General features: G+C 42.2%; 1 protein-coding gene across 1 annotated transcript in view; it reads left to right on the top strand.

Moving 5' to 3' along the window:
• Positions 1-23,074, top strand: part of ush2a (Usher syndrome 2A (autosomal recessive, mild)) — a 1,183,552-nt gene that overhangs the window by 881,346 nt on the left and 279,132 nt on the right. Inside the window, exons 51-53 of the mRNA XM_078556364.1 lie at positions 14,242-14,440; positions 21,027-21,195; positions 22,065-22,286. Coding sequence (XP_078412490.1) covers positions 14,242-14,440; positions 21,027-21,195; positions 22,065-22,286 — 590 coding nt within the window. The remainder of the gene's footprint in view (positions 1-14,241; positions 14,441-21,026; positions 21,196-22,064; positions 22,287-23,074) is intronic.

The following is a 23,074-nucleotide window of genomic DNA, read 5'->3' as shown; positions in this document are numbered from 1 at the left end:
CCTCTAGACCCTATAGAGAGACCTTTGTCTTGTCAGGATAAATTATCAAAGTTATCCTTCAGTTGTCTAGTTGAGCTGACCTCCTGCTCCATCCTTCTACCTAGACGTTTCTCAGTTGGACATCGAGGGCATTGACATCTTGATCTGCCTGTGCCTTGAGATGGTGCATGTCACCTTCCAGACAGTGTCCACCACCTTTTATCCTCCTCCTGTCAGCCACCTCGTACCCCCCCCCCCCACCCCCCATCACCATTGATGTTACCCGATGTTACCTTCCCCCTCCCATCAGTTACCCTTGAACCTCCCCACATCACCCTAGACCCCATCACTGCGAACCTTCAAATGCTTTCCCTCCCCACTGAGCCCACACATGTCACAGTCCCCATGGCTGCTCTGATCCTGCCCACTCCCCAGATCTGTCTGACAATTCATATCCTGTGAGTGATCCCCTGACGAGAACTGCACCCACCACACCCTCCCACCCTACTCATCTGTAGTAATCTGATATGTAATATACTTTTAAGACAATCATTGTAATGTAAGGTCACATGATCTTAATATTCAATAGCAGAGTAGCTTGTTCTCAGTCACCCCGAAACAAGTGTGCAACCCGGATTCTTTAGCCCCTACAAACTAAGGGCACTGGATTCAACAAACTGTTGACGAGAGTAAAAGCACGAAAAACCATGGGAAGAAACACGATAAAATGCGAGGAAAAAGACAAAGGAAATCAGAAGAACCGAAATCTGGCCATACCTCGCACGGTAGTTGTAAGTAAAATAAAATTTCTTTTTCGATCATCGAAGTAATTCCCTCAGAGCATGCCGCAATTTAGAAGATTGGAGCCTTTTGAGCCTCAAAAGACTGTGTTGTTCTTCTTCCATGGGAGCGACATTACTGGGGAAGAGAAGAGGCACGCGATCCTTTTGTCCTCTTGTGAGAATAAGACATACGGACTGATTCGGAATCTGTTGGCACCCAGTGCCCCAGACTCAAAAAGTTTTGATGATTTAGTGAACCTCCTAAAAAATCATTACCAGCCCAAGCTGTCAGTGACAATGCAACAGTTTAAATTTAAGTCAAGAAATAGAGCTGCAGGGGAGACAGTTGCTTGTTATGTGGCACGTCTCAAGCAATTAACTGAATATTGTGAGTTTGGTACTTCTATTAATGATATACTTAGAGATCGTTTGGTGTGCGGTATAAACAAAAACACATTTCAGAAGAGATTGTTGGCTGAATCAAATCTAGATTTTCAGAAGGCATTGGAAATCACTCTTGCAATGGAAGGTGCAGTGCAAGAATCAGAAGCCATTCAAGGAGCGCAAAATGGTGCCATCCTCCATGCTGGGCGGGGAGCCTCAACTAAAAAGAACGCAAAAGTGAAAAGCCTTGATACAAAGCCGGAAGCAGCCACCGCTAACAGAAAAATAAAAAAGGAAAACTTTGCAGCAAAAACATGGCATAATAGTGACGGAGGTGGAAGCATACAGCCCTGTAATGAAACTCTTTAAAAGGATTGAATGTTTCTTCTGCCATTGAAATAGACACCTCATGAGACATTGTAAAGACAGAATCAGGCAGACTTTCAGACAAAAGCAAAAGCTCAATGAGATAAATAGTGTTGAAAGGCCCGAAGTAATAGATGCTGATATCTATTCACTATATAATTTAAAGGTAGGAAGAACGGAGCCTATGTAACCATGAGAGTGAATAAGAAGCCGCTCAGAATGTAAGTAGATACCCCTGCAGTCACTACAGTGATTGGTGAGCATACGTTCAAATACCTGAATCATGGAGAACGTAAGTTAAATTTAGAAGAAACTGATGAAAAATTAAAAACTTACGCAGGAGAAGACATACAAGTCAAGGGTGTGTGTAAAGTCACAGTACACCATGAAGGTCAAACAGTGAGATTACCCTTAATGGTAGTAGCAGGTGAGGGACCTTGTCTTGGATGAAACTGGCTGAAATAAATTAAATTGTAATGGACTGAAATCTTCCAGCTGAGAACTAATGGGTTATCACAGCTACTACAAAAATACGCATCAGTTTTCAAGAAGGAACTTGGAAAAAATTGAATGGCTACAAGCAAAAATTCATGTAGATCCAGAGGCAACACCAAGATTCATGAAGGCAAGACCAGTGCCTTATGCAATGCGGGATAAGGTAGATACCGAACTGGACAAATTAGAAAAGCTGGGAGTGGTACGACCAGTACAATTTTCAGAGTGGGCAGCTCCAATTGTACCTGTTCTCAAACCTGACCGAAGTATTAGAATATGTGGGGATTATAAATTAACAGTTAACAAAGTGGCAAAATTGGATAGACACCCCATACCTAAAATTGAATATTTATATGCAAAAAGTGGCAGGTGGAAAGGTCTACACAAAGTTAGATATCAGTCATGCCTACTAGCAATTAGAATTAGAGAAGGAATCCTGGAAGTTTATCACCATAAATACACTTAAGGGATTGTGCCAATACACCTGTTTACCATTTGGCATATCTTCTGCTTGCGCCATATTCCAAAGAATCATGGAAAGTTTACTTCAGGGATTGCCCCATACTGTAGTTTATTTGGATGACGTTCTCATGACTGGACTCACTGAAAAGGAACAGTTGATGAACTTGTAAGAAGTTCTGAAATGTTTTTCGCAGGCTGGAGTGGGATTGAAAAAGGAAAAACGCACATTCCAGGCAAAAGAGGCAACTTACCTCGGTCACAGGCTAGATTTACAAGGCCTACGGCCAATTGAAGAATAAGTGAAACCAATTAAAGTCGTCCCAGCACCAAGGAATACATCTGAATTGAAATCATTCTTGGAGATGATCAATTACTATGGACGGTTCTTGCCCAATTTGTCGACAGTACCATATTACTTGCTCAAGAAAAAACAGATGGTCATGGCAGACACCACAATAAGAAGCTTTCACAAAAGTGAAACAGTTGCTACAATCTTCTACACTGCTGGTACATTTTGATCCAAAGAAAGAGTTGATGTTAATGTGTGATGCATCACCTTATGAAGTGGGAGCAGTGCTTTCCCATCGACTGGTTGATGGATCAGAATGACCTGTAGGATATGTGTCGAGAACACTTAGTACTGAAGAGAAAAAGTACTCACGAATTGAAAAAGAAGGCCTGGCAATAATTTTCGGTGTTAAAAAGTTTAATCGATATGTGCATGGTCGTCATTTTGCTATCATAACAGACCACAAGCCATTATTAGGTCTATTTGGTGAAGACAAGGCTATACCTCCTATAGCTTCAGCAAGAGTACAAAGATGGGCATTGATCTTGGCAGCATATGAGTATACTTTTATTCATAGACCCAGAAATCAAATTGCAAACGTTGATGCACTCAGTTATTACCCTTGCAAGTAAAAGTCCAGGATGTTCCAATTCCTCAGAAATACATCTTGTTATTGAACTTCCTGGACTCATCACCGATATGTGCTAAACAAATTAAAGACTGGACAAACCAAGACCCAGTCTTATCCAAAGTGAGAAATAAGTTCTTTATGGTTGGTCACAAATACGAGAGGCTGATGAAATGAAAAAGTATTTCCAGAGAAGATACGAGGTAACCAGCCAAGAAGATATTTTGTTGTGGGGAGCTCGGGTAATTGTTCCTCCAAAAGGACAAAAGTCATTGTTATCTGAACTTCACAGTGGACATCCCGGAATTTCCAAAATGAAGGCAATAGCGTGTAGCTATATGTGGTGGCTGGGAATGGATGGAGAAATAGAAAATTTAGTGAGAAGTTGTATGCAGTGTCAACAAATGGGAGTGGCTAGGATGACCATGGGTACGAATATACATCGACTACCAGGGACCTTTTATGGGAACAATGTTTCTACTTATCATAGACTCTCATTCAAAATGGATAGATGTATACAAAGTGAGGTCACCTATATCTTCAGTGACAATAGACAATCTACGACAAAGCTTCGCTATAAATGGATTACCTGAAGTGCTAGTATCAGATAATGGAACAGTATTCAAAAGTACTGAATTGAACCGATTTACGAGCCTCAATGGTATTGTTCATGTGAAAACTTCTCCATACTACCCTTCTTCAAACGGACTCGCCGATAGAGCAGTTCAGACATTCAAGTCAAGGATGAAGAAATTATCTGGAAATTCAATTGCAACTAAATTAGCATGATTTCTTTTCCAGTATAGAACCACCCTGATTCGACAACAGGTGTCACACCTGCTGAATTGTTGATGAAGCGCCATCTCCGGTCGAGACTGAGCATAATCATGCCAAACTTGGGGCCGAAGGTAGAGAGAAAGCAGGAAAGTCAGAAAATGGGAATGATTGTCACAGTCGGGACAGAACATTTAATGCAGGAGAGAAGGTATTTGTGAAAAACTTTAGAGAAGGACCAGCATGGTTGTTCAGTGAAATAAGTGGCGTAACTGGACCTCTTTCCTACCACGTGAAAGTTGGAGATCGAATAGTAAGGAGACATGTGGATCACATTTGAAGTGAAGAAACCAAATATCCAGAAGTGATTCCACCAGTGTTTGAGACTGAATCAACATTTCCTGTTGAATGAACTCAATGAAGTGCAAATGTATTTGAAGGGCCGACTGTACTTGAAAGAGTTGAAGAAACAAATTTACTGGCACCTGCTGTAGAACCAAATGCTCAGATGACTACAGTAAGGGAGACTCCAAAGCAAACTTCAGAAGCTGTAGAACTGAGATGTTCTACATGCATAAGGAGACCCCCAGAGAGACTGACTTTGTAAATTATTGATCTGTGTAAATAACTTGATATATTGAAAAATTGTAAAATGTATTTTTCAATAAAGGGGGAGGGATGTAGTAATCTGATATGTAATATATGTTTAAGACAAGCATTGTAAAAAAGCTCACATGTTCTTAACATCCAATAGAGTAGCACGGGCTACCTCTGTGTGCAGAGTCTTGAGTTAGTCACTGATGAGTGAAGACAGAGTTTTATGCAGTGAGCACACAAGTATAGTTGCAGAGTTAGGTTTGTAAATAAACAGCATGCGTTTATTCTAACAGCAATCTCCGGATGTTCTCTGTCTCTGTACCAACTTGGTCACCCCGAAACAAGCAACGTGAATCCTTTAGCCCCTACAAACCAACGGCACTGGATCCAACTTCATCCCACTGCCCCCTCTCACAGTCCCCTCGGTTTGCCACCTCCCCAACCAAGGTTCCAGCATTGACAGCACTGACCCATCCCTATGAGTAACTCCCCCTACTCACCCCATTCAATCCATCCTGGTCACCCCTCCCCCTGGACCCCGACCCCTTCAATCTTTTGTGGTCATTCCCCCCACCACTTCAACCTTTCCTGGTTAATCTCCCACCACCTGCCTTCCACCCTTGTCACGGTCGTGAATTGGACCAGCGTGAAATCCCGCTAGCCAGGGGGGGCTTTCATCGGTGGGGTGGCGGGGGTGAGGGGTATATGATTCTGATTGGCTGGGGTTTTAATTAGCATGCATGAGATGCAAATACAGTTCCCAATGAGGTTCCGTGGAAAAGAGACCCACCACTAACCACAAGTTCCTGTCATCATTTCCTGCCTTCAGGAAACTGATTTTTTTCCATCCAGGCACATTCTTCATCTCCACTCATCACAAACCCTTTCACTGGCAGGAGGGGAAAATTCTGGCCATAGAGTAAGCCCACTGCCGCCTCCCTGCTTCCCCTAATTCAAAATGGTACGTTAACATTATGATCCAGTTTGACTATGTGTTAATCTTTCTATAGTAAATACTATCACATTCTCTGTAGAGACTGATAACTTTTTTTTAAAAATCCTTCCAGTTAGTAGCTGAAAGAATGACATAACAAGATTTTATGGTTTAAAACTTTTACTGTAACGAAGTACTAAAAAAGGCACTATTAACTAAACCCTATTTTCTTTTTGTAGGCAACTTATACTTTAAACTATGGAATGGAAAATTCCCCTTTTATACTTATCGCACATCTCACTCTCCACAGAATTAAAGCCTTTATAACAAACATTCTGCTGTTGCTCCCATCTTTCAATGGGTTCAAATTTCCCCATTTCCCTGAATAGTAACTTTGAGTGACTGCCCCAGGCGCTTCCATTATCAGCAGTAAAGCCTGTCCTGATGATTATTCCCCTCTGACCAGGCCAGGACAAATCCACTAGAAACCTTAGGTGGCTACAGGATGTATGTCTTTGACTAGAAACCATCTCCCTTCCACACCTGGCAGTGATAGTTTTCTCCCTTCTCGCTGTTGATCACACAAAACTGCTGTGATATTCATTAATTTGTAGGGAAGCCTATATCCTGATCTCAAACATGTTTTTTCTCTGCACTATTCCCCATGGCAATGTGAAACATATCACCCTTACAACCAGGTAGAAATACTGATTAGTTATTCTTGACCCCAGCTCTCTTTCATCCTAGGAGTAAATGGGCAGCTTACAGCACCACTGTTTACAACCCGGGACTTTCAACACCTTCATGGAATTTTGGGAAATGCAGAGTCTCCACTGTTAAAACACAGGCTGCTTTTCTTAGAACAGAATAGTCTAGTGCCAACAGAGGGCAAATATATTTTAGACCTAATAATATGCAATGGGACCATTGACCAGAATGGTAGCGAGGGAGCAAAATTCTTAAGTTGCATTCAGGAGAACCTTTTTAGTCAGTACGTAGAAAGCCCAACAAGGGAGGGGGCATTTCTGGACCTAATATTCGGAAATGAGTCCAGGGAAGGTGGAAGGCATATCAGTAGGGGAGCATTTTGAAGATAGTGACCATAACTCAGTTAGCTTTAGGATAGTTGTGGAAAAGGATAAAGGTTGGGCTGGGAATAAAGTTCTAAACTGGGGAAAGGCTAATTTTACTGAGATGAGTGGACTGGGAGCAGCTACTTGCAGATAAAACTGTGTCAGAGCAATGGGAGGCATTCAAGGAGGAAATAGCGAGAGTACAGGGCAAATATGTTCCTGTAAAGACAAAGGGGGGGGACCAAGTCTAGAGAACCCTGGATGTCAAGGGACATAAAGGTAGGACTAAGAAAAAAAGAGAAGCTTATGGCAGATACCGAGGGCTTAATACGGCAGAGTCCTTAGAAGAGTATAAAAAGTGCAGAGCGGAACTTAAAAAAGGAAATTAGGAAAGCCAAGAGAGTGCATGAGAAAGCATTTGTTGGTAGAATAAAGGAAAACCCAAAGGGGTTTTTTAAACATATAAAGAGCAAGACAATAACTAGAGAAAGAGTAGGGCCAATTAGGGACCATAGAGGTAATCTGTGTGTGGACCCGGAAGACGTGGGTGCAGTCCTCAATGAATACTTTGCCTCAGTCTTCACAATGGAAAAGGACGACACAGATATAGACATCAGGGTGGAGGACTGTGAAACATTAGAGGAAATTAACATAGGGAAAGAAGAAATACAATTGGGTTTAGCAGCCTTAAAAGTGGATAAATCTGCAAGCCCGGACGAGATGTATCCCAGGCTTTTGAAGGAGGCAAGGGAAGAGATATCAGGGGTCCTGGCAGTAATTTTCAAATCCTCTTTGGCCACAGGTGAGGTGCCAGAGGACTGGAAGACTGCTAACGTTGTCCCATTATTAAAAAAAGGGAGGAAGGGATAGGCCAGGAAATTACAAGCCAGTCAGTCTAACTTCAGTGGTGGGGGAGTTACTAGAAAGAATTCTGAGGGACAGAATATATCTGCACTTGGAGAGAAACGGATTAATCAGGGATAGTCAGCATGGATTTGTTAAGGGATGGTCATGTTTCACAATTTGATCGAATTTTTTGAGGGGGTAACCAGGAGTGTTGATGAGGGTAATGCATTTGATGTGGTCTTCATGGACTTTAGCAAGGCTTTTGATAAGGTCCCTCATGGTAGACTGGGCAAGAAAGTAAGAGCCCATGGGATCCAAGGCAAAATGGCACGTTAGATCCAAAATTGGCTGAGAGACAGGAAGCAGAGGGTGATGGTAGAGGGATGTTTCTGTGACTGGAAGTCTGTTTCCAGTGGGGTTCCACAGGGCTCAGTGCTGGGGCCTTTGCTGTTTGTGGCATACAAAAATGATTTGGACTTAAATGTAAGGAGTATGATCAAGAAGTTCGCGGATGACATGAAAATTGGTAGGGTGGTAAACAGTAAGGAGGAAAGCTGTAAACTGCAGGAGGATATCAATGGATTGGTCAGGTGAGCAGAGCAGTGGCAAATGGAATTCAATGGAAAAGTGTGAGGTAATGCACTTGAGGAGGGCTAACAAGGCAAGGGATTACACTATGAATGGTAGGATCCTGGAAAGTACTGAAGATCAGATGGATATTGATGTGCATATCCATAGATCCCTGAAGGTAGCAGGGCAGGTAGATAAGGCGGTTAAGAAGGCATATGGGATACTTGCCTTTATTAGCCAAAGCATACAATACAGGAGCAGAGGTTGTGCTGGAACTGTTTAAAATGCTGGTTAGGCCACAACTAGAGCACTGCGTGCAGTTCTGGTCACCACATTATAGGAAGGATGCGATTACACTGGAGATGGTGAAGAGGAGATTCACAGGATGCTGCCTGGGCTGGAGGATCTGAGCTACGAGGAAAGATTGGATAGGCTGGGATTGTTTTCCTTGGAGCAACAAAGGTTGAGAGGGGACCTGATAGAGGTGTATAAGATTATGAGGGGCACAGATAGGGTGGATAGGAAGGCACTTTTTCCATTAGTAGAGGGGTCAATAACCAGGGGCCATTGATTTAAGGTAAGAGGTAGGAGGCTAAGAGGGGAGTTTTTCACCCAGAGGGTGGTGGGAGTCTGGAACTCACTGCCTGAAAGGGTGGTTGAGTCAGAAACTCTCATAACATTTAAGAAGCATTTAGATATTAACTTGCATTGCCATAGCCTCCAGGGCTATGCGCCAAGCGCTGGAAAATGGGATTAGTGTAGTCAGATCTTTGTTGACCAGCGCAGACATGATGGGCCGAATGGCCTCCTTCTGTGCTGTAGACATCTGAGTCTATGAGAAACTGAACTGGACTAGCCATATAAATACTGTGGCTACAAGAGCAGGTCAGAGGCTGGAAATCATGCGGCGAGTAACTCACCTCCTGACTCCTCAAAGTCTGTCCACCATCTACAAGGCACAAATCAGGAGTGTGATGGAATACTCTCTACTTGCCTGGATGAGTGCAGCTCCAACATCACTCAAGAAGCTTGACAACATCCAGGGCAAAGCAGTCTGCTTGATTGGCACCCCATCCTCAAACTCTCATTCCCTCTACCACCGACGAACAGTGGCAGAATTGTGTACCATCTACAAGGTGCATTGCAGGAACTCACCAAGCCTCCTTCAGTAACACCTTCCAAACCCACGACCACTACCATCTAGAAGGACAAGAATGGCAGATGCATGGGAATACCACCATCTGGAGGTTCTCCTACAAGCCACTCACCATCCTGACTTGGAAATATGTCACCCTTCCTTCATTGTTGCTGGGTCAAAATCCTGGAACTCCCTCCATAACAGTACTGTGGGTGTACCTACACTACAGGGACTACAGCGGTTCAAGAAGACAGCTCACCACCACCTTCTCAAGGGCAATTAGGGATGGGCAACAAATGCTGGCCTAGCCAGCCATGCCCAAATACCATGAATGAATAAATAAAATAACGTCTCAGGATCTTTTATGTTTCAATACGATTACCTCTTATTCTTCTAATTTCCAGTGGGCATTATGTCCAGTCTGCTCAACCTTTCCTCATAAGATAACCTCTTCATCCCAGGAATAAGTCAATAGAACCTTCTCTGAACTGCTTCTAATGCAATTACATCCTTTCTTCAGGATAAGGAGACCAAAACTGTTCACAGTACTCCAGATGCAGTCTCACCAAGGCCCAGTACAGCTGTAGAGTGCTTCCCTACTTTTACACTCAATTTCCTTTGCAATAAACATTAACATTCTATTTGCCTTCCAAATCACTTGCTGTATCTGAATACTAACCTTTTATGATTCGAGTACCAGGACACCCAGATTCCTCTGTACTGTAGAGTTCTCGAGTCTCCCTCCAGTTAAATAGTATACTAATTTTCCATTCTTCCTGCCAAGGTGGACACGTTTATATTTTCCCATATTTTACTCCATCTGCCAAATTATTGCCCATTCACTTAACCTATCTAAATCCCTTTGTAGACTCTTTATGTCCTCTTGACAACTTACTTTCCTACTTATTGTTAGGTATCCCGACTTACCTGATTCCTCAGTGAAGGCTGGGAACTACAAGTCCAGGCATGCCCTGGCAGTTTCTGCACATATGCAGATTGTGAGTGGGCTGCATATGTGCAGTTCAGAATTTTAGAGATTGGGCACCTATGCACCTGCTTGGGGAAAAACAGCACGATAAACAGGACCACGGTACCCAAGAGTGGGGCTCCATGCCAGAGAAGAGTCCCAGCTAGGACAGAGGACAGGCAAAGAGGACAGGGAGAGGTCCCAAAGAGAGAACCCAGAGAGGGAACTTAGAGGGAGGGGACAGAAAGAGGTCTCAGAGGGAGAGAGAGAGAGAGAGAACCAGGGAAGGAGCAATCGGGAGGAGGAGACCCACTGGTAGAAGCCACTAGGGAGAGAAACCACTGGCCAGAGGAGCAAAGAAAGAGGCTCCAAGCAGTAAAAGTGCTGCAGTTGGCAGGCTCTAAGTAGTGATGGCTAGGTCAAAATCCTGAAACTCCTTCCCTAACAGCACTGTGGGTGTCCCACTACATGGGCTGCGACAGTTCAAGAAGGCGGTTCACCACCATCTTTTCAAGAGCAATTAGGGATGGGCAATAAAAATATGCCCACATCCCATGAACAAATAAAAAACAAGCCAACCTGAATCCCTAGGTTGTTATTAACTTGTTAATAGCATGAAATAAAATTAGGTAGAATGCCTCTTGTTAAGTTCTACTATGGGGTCACTTTGCTCACGAACTGGTTGCACGCTTATCTGTCGGCAGGTGAGTCGATTACAATATACTGCAAACACAGAGACCAATATGAAATGAAGTGAATACTATTTATTTACAGAAACAACAGAGCACTATCATGATGTGTGCTTCTCCAACCAGACCCTACTCTAGATTAACATTAACATGGTAGCCCGTGCTACACAACTTTTGGGTCTTACAGTCACGTGGTCAATCTGCTCACATTCCCTTAAAGGTGTATTACACCTCAGATTACCACACCTCTGTTAAAAAAAATCAAATTACTTACTGTTTGCTCACCCAATTTACCTATCCTCAGACCTCCTCCGCCATCCTCCCTGTGATGTCACTCAGCTTTCATGGGCTCCTCCACTCGGTTGACTATGATGTCACCATTTCAAATATACTTGGTTTATTTTCCCTACTCTTCCAGCACTCTGCTGCTGCTCAGACATGCTGCTGTTTAAATGTCTGCGTCTTCTCCTGTGGTGCTCAGCACCCTCTGCTTGGAGCAACAAGTGGAAAGTTGGAGAATGGGAACAGCAGCGAGAAACTTTCTCCAGCATTTCCACTGATCTTCCAGAGATGTTACTGTGAAAGATTGGTAGAACTCTGCAGTCATTCAAGGCCAGAGGTATTTTCTGTGAAACAAATGCATAGACGTAAAATCTAAGCTTACAATTTGGATAATATGGTGGAAATCAAATCATCGTTATTAATACTTGACTTGAAGTCTCAGTAAATTCATTTTCTTTATTTTTTTAAAAATATTCCTTCATTATATATTCTTTAGACTCATTTAAGTATATCTGCAAGACATATAGCTCCAAATGAAAGAAATTTTAAGTTCACCCAAATTTACCTGAGAATGATAGCATGTGTAATACATTATTACACTTATTTATAAATATTTGTGTTGCTTTCACTCCAGAATAATCTGTTATTTTACAACACATAACAACCAATTCATTTTAAACATCAGCGTCAAGAACATGCCATGGAAGTATTTTTTTTAATACAGTGTAATAACCCTAATGCATTTTCTGCCATCAATTGGTTAAGCAAAACCCATCCGTGCAGTTTCAACCATATTGGGAATCAATTGTCACGTGAGAACATAACCCCATTCTGGCGTAAGCAGATTCTATAAAGTAGTGGCTTATTTCTCCCAAAAGCCACTGTTGGAATTATTTACTCATTCTACTAAAAAGTGTAGTAGAAATAGGATAAATGACTTGTCAGCAGTGGTTTACTAAAAAATAAGTCACATGTGGCATTGTGATTATATCACTCTTGTCCTATGATCTTGTGAGTTATAGAGTTTGGTATTGATGGCTACTTTCTGTTGTGCTGCATGCATTGAGATTATTAAGATGATTTCTAATTAATCGACCAATATTTTTTTTTTTACTGTTGTGGCACGAGTCTTCTGCTAATTCTTTACATGTGCAGCCAGAAGTCAGCAATAATCGAACACACTTCTAGCTTTAATCTCATCACTGTGTCTACCTTCCTGTTTATGATCTCTGTCTCAGTCACAACTTAAGCAAAAGGACCTCCAACAGACCCAAAAAACCATCAATGACAACTATCTTCCCTGTTACAGTCTCTGCTTTTTCATAATGTTTTATGTTGGCAATGCCCCTTTGTTGCCAGCATGTCACAATGATGTCTCTTTTGCTACCTCTCTCATCTTAGCTCTGGCTCAGTTGGTAGCCCACTCACCTCTGAAATAGAAGTTGTGGGCTTAAACCCCACTCCAGGGATTGAATTTTTCAGATGGCGGGCGGGCTCGGTGGGAGCGGGCGGGGCGGGCACGGAGCCAATCGCTATTTTACTCAGGCGGGCCAACTAAGGCCCTCCCAGCATAAGGTGTGACCAGTAGCGCTCAGTGCTGCCTATGCAGGCAGGAGGAGGAGAGACAGTTGGGGCCAGAGCTCTTTCACGCATGTGCGCGAAAGAGCGCTTCAATCTCCCTGAGGCATGGAGCTGCCTCAGGGAGATTGAATCGCTATTTAAATTATTAAATAAATGGTTTATAAATTTGTGTCACATGAGATGGGACATATTTTTATATTTATGAAAAAAATTTATTTATTGAATAAAAATTTTAGGAAACCTCATCCCACAACTTGCGAAGGCCTTTTTGCCTGCCCACTAACCTTAAGGTTGGATGGGCAGCATTACTAATGACAATAATTACTCTCTTAATGGCTTAATAAGCCCTTTACCTTTTGGCGGGCACGCAACTGACTCTGGTGCGCACCTGCCGAACGAAACATCGCGGGACTGCACGATGACACCAAGACGCTCACCTGATGTCCTCATACGTCATTTTATGCATCAGCATGTTGGGCCCGCCCCCACACGCCGACGGAATAATCCTGCCTCTGGACTTGGGTACAAAAATGTGGGTTGACACTGCAGTGCAGTCCTGAAGGAGTGCAGCACTGTCAGAGGTGCCATCTTTTGCATGAGATGGTAAAGTGATGCCCTGTCTATTTTCCCAGGTGGAGTAAAAGATCCCCTGACAATATTTTGAAACAAGAGCAGGGTATCCTGACTAATATTTATCACTCAACCAACTTCAACAAAAATACAGATTACCTGGTTAATAAACTTACTGTTGTTTGTAAGATTATGTTGCATTACAACAATAACTGAAAAAAAAATGCACTTGATTGGTTCTGAAGTGTTTTGAGACATCAGGAAATGTGAGTTCTCTCTTTTTCTGTATGTACAGACACAGGACTGATACAGATAATAAACTGATGATGAGGTTGTAGAACAGCTATTAACTGTGCTAATCCTCTATTGTGCCTTGCAATCACCACATCTACTGAAAATAGTAAAAACTGCTTTAAAAAAGTCTTTCAAATATTTTATTAATAAGTCCAATTAAGACCTACAGTATCTATGATCTAATTATAATTTATGTAGAGAATTATGCTATTTCATGATATAGAACCTGTAGCTCAATATCCTTTATGATTATTGTACATTGTGTATTAATGCATATAAATTGTCAATCATCATTGTTTATTGTCTATAGGTTATGAATGCTTTCAACAATCAATATGTCGCATTCTGTTGTATGTTGCTAAAGAAGAAATTCTGGATTTTAGAATAGATACATCTCTAAATAATTTACAACCATTTGGATATTAGAAATGATTTTCTGTAGCTATGTAAATGTATTGTTCCAACCATTCAAAGATATATTGAGATCAAAATTGCCCTAGCCTAACAAGTCTTTCCATTTTAAATTTTGTATTTTCACCAGGTCTCTTAGAATTGATTGGAAATCCCCCGGACGGCCAAATGGCATTATCAGGGGGTATGAAATTTGGCGAAGAACATTGCATCAATGTATAGATGTCATGGATTCAAAAGTAAATCAGAAGAGTCAACAATGTGTTTATGTTCAATGTAAAATAAATGAAAATATCTGTGGCCACTCCTGCTATCAGCCAGAGAGTCAGGTACTGAACTTGTTATTAATTGTTCTTCAATTGGCATAAATTATTCTGTAACCAGTAGAGAGAAGCTAATTGTTTTGACACTTAAGGCAGAATCTTGTGATTATAATCCCTGCCAAAATGCCAGGACCATTTTTGGGTCGGGAACCCAATTAATTAATTTGGGCAATGTCATTGCTCTTTCCCAGAGCAGTGTAATTATCATATTATCATCCCAACTCTGGGTTCCCCAACCAGTCAGGGAGGGCGAGCAAGATGACACACTATCCAAGTAATGAAGGATCTCTATTTAAAGGGACCCTGGCAGTATGCGCAATGACAGCAGTGATTTCAGCATAGAGGATACCTGTGAGAGGAAGCAAAGAGCTGCAGAATAGAGGGAAAAAGTTGGCTCCCTGGTCCCTGCAGGCAATGACTGATGCAGTGAGGGCAAGAAGAAATGTCCCATTCTCTGTGGACATCAAGAGGAGGCCTGCCAGCCTCACCAAGCTGGTGTGGCTGCAAGTCACAGAGGCTGTCAGCAGCAGGAGTGTGCTGCCGAGGGCCAGGATCCAGTGCCAAAAAATGGTTTAATGACCTCATGAGTTCGGGCAAGGTCAGTGTTCTGCAACTCTCAGCTGGCAGCCATCACTCTCTCACCTCCCAAACATTCTCCTGCACAGCACTCCTCTAATATACCTTGCTGTCACATGTATTCGTTTCTCTCCAGCCTTCTCCTCAAATCTCCATCTCAACAGACAACACACACTCACCCTCATCCTATTGCTCACAGTCACCCTCCACAAATGTTCACCCTTCATCCTCATCATTCTCATTAACTATTTACCTTTCCTCATTGCAGGAGAAGTGAGTCCACCACTCCAGGGAGTGGCAGAGCACCTCAGGTGGATCTACAGCCATGGTAACCCTGATCCCGATGGAGGAGGAAGTGCTGGAGATTGGCAAAGTATAGGCTGTTATCGATGGAAGTATGGGGATGGCCCAGAGACCTGATGACAGAATTAGATATCACATTAGCACTTGACACTTAGCTGTTACCCATGTTAAATGGATGTCACCGACTCATTAAATGTCATGAGCTGCACTATGCTAACTTGGAACCCCATTTTGCCTACATTCAGGATTAACTCACGTCTTTCATCTCCCACAGGTGCATTGCTAGTGCTGACAGAGAAAATGAGAGAGGAGGCTGAGAAGACCTTACAAGGGGAATCAACACTGTGAGGATGCACCATCACATGACTCCTGCACACCCTTCATCTCCACAGATACATATGCCTTGTGGGTCTAACATCACAGATAGATAATGTGGGACACGGTAAGGAACACATCACAATTGAACAGGTGTAGGTGCTAGAGACAAAAACAGCAGTGGAGAGTCCCTGTCTGAGGGCACAGAACGCTTCAAGATTTGCTCAGCTGGACACCCTTGGGAATCATACACTGATAGGGTACTTGTGTGGCAGCAATAGGAATTTCCAGCATTTCCAGAGCCATTGTGTACCCTTGTACAGAAACTAGAGGAGCCCATCTCTAGCATGAGTGACCTGATGTCTCAGGCATTTGTGTTGATGATCACCTCTATAGAAAGAGAGGCGAACCTCATGAAGAGTTAGATGCATAGGCCACTGAGTGCATATTGGCCTACATCAAAGGCCTGCACGGTCTGACTGCCAGTTTACACAACATCAATCAAAACATCGCCATGGTGACTGAACGCCACACTGACATGCAACCAAATGCTCTCCCATTCTTGGCTAGCAGGGAAGAGCAGGTGAGCCCAGAGGGGGAAGATGGAGAAAGGGCTTATGGAAGTAGGGAGTCTTCTCAAGGCATCCCTACTTCAGACAAAGCCGTTCAAGCTGCCTCCTGCCCTGATGACCGAGGCTGTCCCTGCACAGATGTAGGTGGTATGGTCTTTGGCAAGGCCCTTACAGGCACCAAAACCCTGAGGATGTCCGCCACTGGCATTTCATGTCTTAGAGCAGGGGATTAGGCAGCCTGCCACTTGCTCTGCTGAAGCCATGGGGGTAGCGCCATATAAAAATAATAGAAAGTGCACAACGGAAACATCTTAGTTGCACAAAAGGATTCACTTGGGTGCTCATCACATCATTACTGTTCCATTGGTTATCTCTATTTTCATGAAATAATGACTTTATTTGGGCTATTCATTATCATGGCCTCTACTTTGTTGGATCCTTCATTGACCCTGATCAGTTTCATTACGTCAATGGAATGAACAGCCTTGATGAGAAGGAAAGGCTGTGAATAGGATGAGTGGCTGGCTGGCTGTCGGTAGAAGGTTTAATGGTGGTGGGGTGCTGGTGGGGATGGGGAGGTGGGGTGGGTGTGTGTGGTGGGGGTGCATGTTGCATATGATTCTTGATGGAAAGCTTGCAATGCTGCAAGCACATTTTTCAAGTGAAACCTGTTGTAATGATCCCAATAGAGGGTGATAATTTTTTTAAAGAATTTAGAACTTCAAGTTAATGGCTGAAAAGGGTGACACAACCTTTCACATTTTAAGATTTCTTACTGTGACAAATAACTAAAAACACTATTAACTAAACACAATTTTGGTAGGCAACTTATACTTTAAACTACAGAAAGGAATAGCACCGTTTCCCCCCCACCCCACCCCCCTCCACAACACACACCTCCTTATTCTTAGCCCAATCAAAAAAACACACTTCATAGATACACTTTACACTGTTTTTTAGGTAGACCATTCATTTTTTCCAAAATCAATCCAAAGTGATTCTTAGCTCCCAAGGGTTAATTCCTGTTCTGTTCTTTTCTTTTCTCAGCCTGGTACCTTGCAATTCTGGAACTTTCTTTCACAGTGAGGTTTTCTTTTCCTGGAGACTCTTCCCCTAGTCCAAGCTAGGTGGCTCTTTAAGCCTCATTTTAAGTCTGCATGAATTTGATCTCCCACCTGTATTCCTGCACAGCGAACCATATAATTTATTTTGGTTTCTGGCTGCTCCCTCTCTCCTGGATCCAGGTAGACTATAAACACTGTGATATTCAGTGACATTCTAGGAAAGCTTATAATCTGATCTTTACAATGGATTCCTCTGCCAGCTTCCACATGGCAAGATGAATCACATGGGCATTGTATCTAGGTAGAAATGCTAATTAGCTACCCTTGTGAGGCCAACTCTGTTTCATCTTGGGAAATATATGGACAGTCTAAAGCACAGCTGTTCACAACCTGACATTCTTGTCATTTTTCTGGGACTTTAGAGACTCTCAGTCTCCACTGTCAACAGATAAGTTGCTGGCATTCCCTCCAAGCGTAAATACCTTGCATCTTCTTCCCAATAAAATAATCTGAGCCTTCCCTTGATCTCTAATAATCAAACCACCCAGGCTTACTGTCAGATAGACTTCATAACATGTCACATGACCACCTTTCTTTTACCTTAAATTTAAAGATACAGCCTCAAAACATAATAATCTTATAAACCTCATAATTGTAACAATGCCTATATAAGAGTGTCATGGACTTATCTCGCAGGCAGATCTACACCTGCAGGCACCAACAGCACATCCTCTTCCTCCTCCTCCTCTTCCAGGGATGCAGGGTGATCTCCATCTTCCTCTTGTGCCAGCTCCAGTTCTAGCTGTAAAGCCATGTTATGAAGGGCAGAGCGGACACAGAAATCCTGGATACCCTTGCTGGGGCATATTGAAGGGTATCTCCTAGACATCAGAACCCCATTTTGAGCTAGCCAATGGTTCCACACCAGGGTCTTCAGTGAATATCCCTTGGCTGCCAGGCGCCAACTGCTGAGGCTGTCTGGTGGAGAGAATACCTGCAGCACATGAAACTGCCAAAGGATGAAAGAGTTATGGCAGCTCCCTGGGTAGCTGGTGCAAACTTTCATTATGTCCTTGTGATCACCGACTAGCTGCACATTAAAAGGAGTGGAAGCCATTACGATCAACAAAAACATGTGGCGAATATGATGGTGCCTTCATTGCCACATGAGTGCAGTTTATGACCCCCTGGAGCTGTGGAAATCGCACGAGTGAAACAAAGCCAACATTCCTCTGGGTCTGACTGGTATCAAATTCATTATAGTTGAATCCACCAATACAAGGCATCGGTGACCTAGGTGATGTAATTGTGGGCTGCAGATTGTGAGAATCTACAGATGACACCCGCTAATCCTTGGAAGAAGGCGAACTTGAGGGCTGTGGTCACCTTGGCAGCCATGGGCAACTCATGGGCTCCCCGCTGCACTTGGGCAGAGGTCTGCTTACTGAAGGCTGCATCTGTGTCTACCTACCCCAAGAGCCTGAACCTTCTGAGGTCCTAATTACATATGAAAAAGAAGTAATGGCTGTTTCAGGTCTAGATCTGGATGCCCATACTTCAGCCTTTAATTGCCAATATAGTGGGTGACTTACTTCCAACGCGCAAGGTGAACATGCACATAGCCTTCAACTTCTGGGTTTGCCAAGCCCTTGAAAGGGTGGCCTGCAGCCAATAAATTCAAATAGTTGCCAAGATCTGAGGAATGGAACCTCATTTAATTATTATAATTACTGACCTGCCTCTCTCAAGCAGGTTATTCGGCCAACACCAAACTCACTGTGGTTCAACTGGAAGTAGACACATGCGTGACAGGTTGGGGTATGGTTTCATATTTTTTCAATTTCAACCCACCCCCAACACTCATCCACCTATCTTGGGAGGCCAGCAGGATCGTGGGAGCGGGGGGTTAAAATTGTCCCCGTACTGCTCAGGAGAAATCTTCCCTTAGGATATTTAAGTTGTGGCTTCAGTTCAGTTGTTAAACAAAGGGAATTGGTTTTTCTGAATAACAACTCTCTTCAAAAGTGAAATGTATTGGGGAATCCACCATTAAACTGTGTTGTGTGTTTTTGAATTATTATGCAGCATATTAAAATGTCTTTACTTAAAATAAAATGTTGGAGAAGCTGAGGGAATCCTCAGTTTTGGAAACAGTAACAGTCCATAGCCTAAGCCCTTGGTGCACTGATTTGTAACCATTTGTGTGTGCACCTTAAGTATTTTACTTCTTTGACAGGAATACTAATGGTAAATACATTTTCTTTTCAGCCAAGACTTTCCAATGTAAGTTATTTTCAGATTGCTTCAAGAAAGTAACAATAGATTGTTTAAAATTATATTAAAAGGATTGTTTCTTTAAAGGCAAGCTTTTAGTTGGCACAAGCCTGAGCAATCTTTAAAAATAGCTTCAGAGTCAAATCTATAGTCATACTTGTACCATTCTTGCTGTTGAGTGTGGTCCCTTGAAACATGAGTATTTGTATTAGGACTGCATTGCAGACAATCTGATAGCTATAACATTAGAGCCAACTAGGAAACCTGAGATGGAATTCACATTGGAACTCATATTGACATTCAGACTTCCGGAATAGGATGAGTTATGCCAGGCAGAATCGAAAAATGATTGTGGAAAGGGAAAAGTTGCTGAATTGTGGCTTAACAAAGGAAAACTGCTATATATCATTGGAGGTAATGTAAGTTGGACTATCTGAATTAAGGAGGATAACATTTATACTGGAAGGTGGGAAAAGATTGAGAACAAATCAGAAGATGTTAAAATTGTAACACTGTAGCAAAGATTATTCCACAACATTAACCATCAGAGCTGGTGGGAAGATGATGGATATTTTAAATTCCCATTTTTTCCTGCTTTTACCCTAATTTACTCCTTTATTTTTCTCTTGCCCTCTATTGAACCTTACATTTTCACAGATATGCCAATCACCATTTTGCTGATGTGGACATTCTTCATGTATGAGACCAGGCAGTGAATGACAGTAAACTATCACCAATGTGGTGCAGCACAGAAAAATGCTTGCCCCTACTATGGTCACCTGCCTCCATTCCCTTTGCCTCTTCCCTTTTTCTTACTTGAACCTCTCCTGATCAGACAACTCTGAATCATCGGCCTCCCTCACAATTGCACAGCTCCCTCTCCCCCAATCATCATTCTGCCTCTCAATCTTTGAGGGTCTCTTCTAGAAATGCAGCAGCTAAGAATTTACATCTGTTTCATCAGTGAGCAGCCTGGAGACAGCAGGTGTGTGCAACTCGCCAGTCAAATTTAAATCAGGCCCAAGTTTCACACGAGCCTTGGGCCTATGTGGTTGGCACAGGGATTGCTTCCTGTGCCCTGTTCACATCCTGCAGGTCGGCACTTCACTCCCATCGTCTTTAATTTGTTTACTGATCATGATACATAAGCCTTTCTTTTCCAGCCACATAAAGTACCATTAATGCTTTCCATGAATTGCTTAGCTCAACATGCTTTTTCAGTATATCAAAATTATAAACTATAGTATTAGAGCTATTCTTTTGTTGAAAAATATACATGTGAATGTGTGGCTGGAGTCATTTATCATAATCAGAAATGCAAAGGTTAGTTTGTTGAGCAGATTTGAACCATTCTAAACCCTTTCTTGATTCACTGAGCCCCTACTTTATAGCTGAGCAGATTCATTACTACTCAAGTTTTACTCAGTTGTTACTGTGGGAAAACTGATGATGTGTTTTGCATGAAATGTTCCATAATGTTCTTAATAGGTTTGCTGTGATGGAGTGCTGTACAGCAGTCAGCCAGACTACACTTGCTGTGAAGACAGATACATTGCCTGGAGTTTGAATTCCTCCGTAGTTTGTTGCGCTGGGCTTCTCCACACGTTCCAACCTGGGTTTCAATGCTGTGGGAATTATTATGTTAGAGTTCTGCCAGGTAGGCAAGACTAAATTTTTGTGAGTTCTGTTGTTAAACACTGACATTCAGCACTTGACATTTTTAGCATGATTAAGTGCTAAAAATACTTTGTTTCCCCTTACTGCACAAATGAACCTCAGGATCTTGGGTATATCATGTAATGCAGACAGAGCTGCTGGAAGAAAAACCAATCAACCTCTGTATGGTTATAGCACTCTAACTACAATGCTAAAATCTATCAATATATACGATTGTCAAAAATCACATCCCTGCAACATTACCCATGAACTTCCAATCTTCTAATGGTCATAAAGATCTTTTGGACAGGTGAATAGGTAAATGTAAACTAAGCACCTCCTGCACAACAACTGATAATAATAATGATCTAGCTGTCATTGTTAAAATTTTTGTATTATGCAATTCTGTGCTTTGCTGGTGTTTGGCAGGATAAAAAATGAAAGCCCTAGATTTTTTTTTTAACCTGTTCTCTAAATATTATTTTGAATATAAATTTCAGGTGAAGGAAATTTGATGTTCTGTGGCTGCTCTCCATATTCAACTCAAAACTTCAAAGTTGAGATTGTAAAATTAGTTTCTGTTTTCCCCTATTAAGTCCTGTTCACTAGACTTGCATTATCAGAATGTTTCTCTCTATTTCTAATCCTGCCCTTTGATTTTTCACTTAATGTATGCTTTTAGTCAATTAAAAACTTTCCATATGTAAGATTATTAACAATGATAAAATGTGACCATTATAAGTTTGGTATCAGATATACTTCACATGATAAGAGAGTTGTAAGAATATTTGCAAGATCTTATAGAACTGTTACAGTGAGATATGTTTAATTTGATCTCTTTATAATAATGTGCTAAATATTTGTTTCCAGGCGAAGTTTGCTGCCCCAGTGCGCAACAGAATCAAGTCTCCATTGGAATTGGAGATTCCTGCTGCATGGGAAACCCATACTTTGAAGGGGGCAACCAGATCTGTTGCGGAAATTCACTTCATGATGGTTTTAACCAACAGTGCTGTGGCAAACAGTTAGTTAGCACAGAGCTTTTGTGTTGTGGCAATGAAGAAGAAGGGACTGCATATGAATCCATTACAGGTGAGATGCAAAGAAAACTGAGAGAAATAATACACATTTGATAAAGAAGAAAAGGTCATTTCTATGGCAATTTAGAAATTCCTTTGTTGCTACTGATAGAAAGAATGCAAGCAAAAATAGTGGATCAAAATTCAAGTCAACAATTTAGTAAATTTTACTGAAAACAGGAATTTCACACCTTATTTGGCAAGAAATTTCCACAAAGATTCATATTACAACAAACTGAGGGTGGAATCATCCTTGATTTGCACTAAATGCGGTAGCGGGCGGGTAAAACGATACCCGTCAGCCGTAATGCGGTTTTTCATGTGGTATCATCCGAAACCCGCTGCATTAATTATGCATTCCTGGGAAATACGCTATTTCCATGGTGGAAAGAGCGCAGAAATCTCCCTGAGGCACAGAGCTGCCTCAGGGAGATTAGTTTATGTTCAAAAAAATTTAAAGGAAAAAAAAAATGTTACGATATGCCCCCTCATGTCACATGAGCTGGGACATGTCTATTATTTTTATTAAACATTTCTACAAGACTTTAAAAACCTTCATGAAACCTCATCCCGCCCGTGGATGAGTTGCATGATAAAGGTGAAGGACGCCTGGGCTCTTTGCCTGCCCGCCAACCTTAAGGTTGGACGGGTAGCTCAGTTAATTGTTTCAATTGATAGTTAACTGGCCTTAATAGGCCTTTGACAGTTCGGCGAACGTGCAGCTGACTCGGATGCGTGCCCGCCGAACTGAAAATCTGAATGACACGCGATGACGTCGAGACGCACGCTCGACATCACCTT

The sequence above is a fragment of the Cetorhinus maximus genome, chromosome 14 (genome assembly GCF_964194155.1).
Source record: "Cetorhinus maximus chromosome 14, sCetMax3.hap1.1, whole genome shotgun sequence".
Lineage (NCBI taxonomy): Eukaryota > Metazoa > Chordata > Chondrichthyes > Lamniformes > Cetorhinidae > Cetorhinus > Cetorhinus maximus.
Note: the sequence above shows the minus strand (reverse complement) of the source record. Positions and strands in the feature narration are given on the sequence as shown.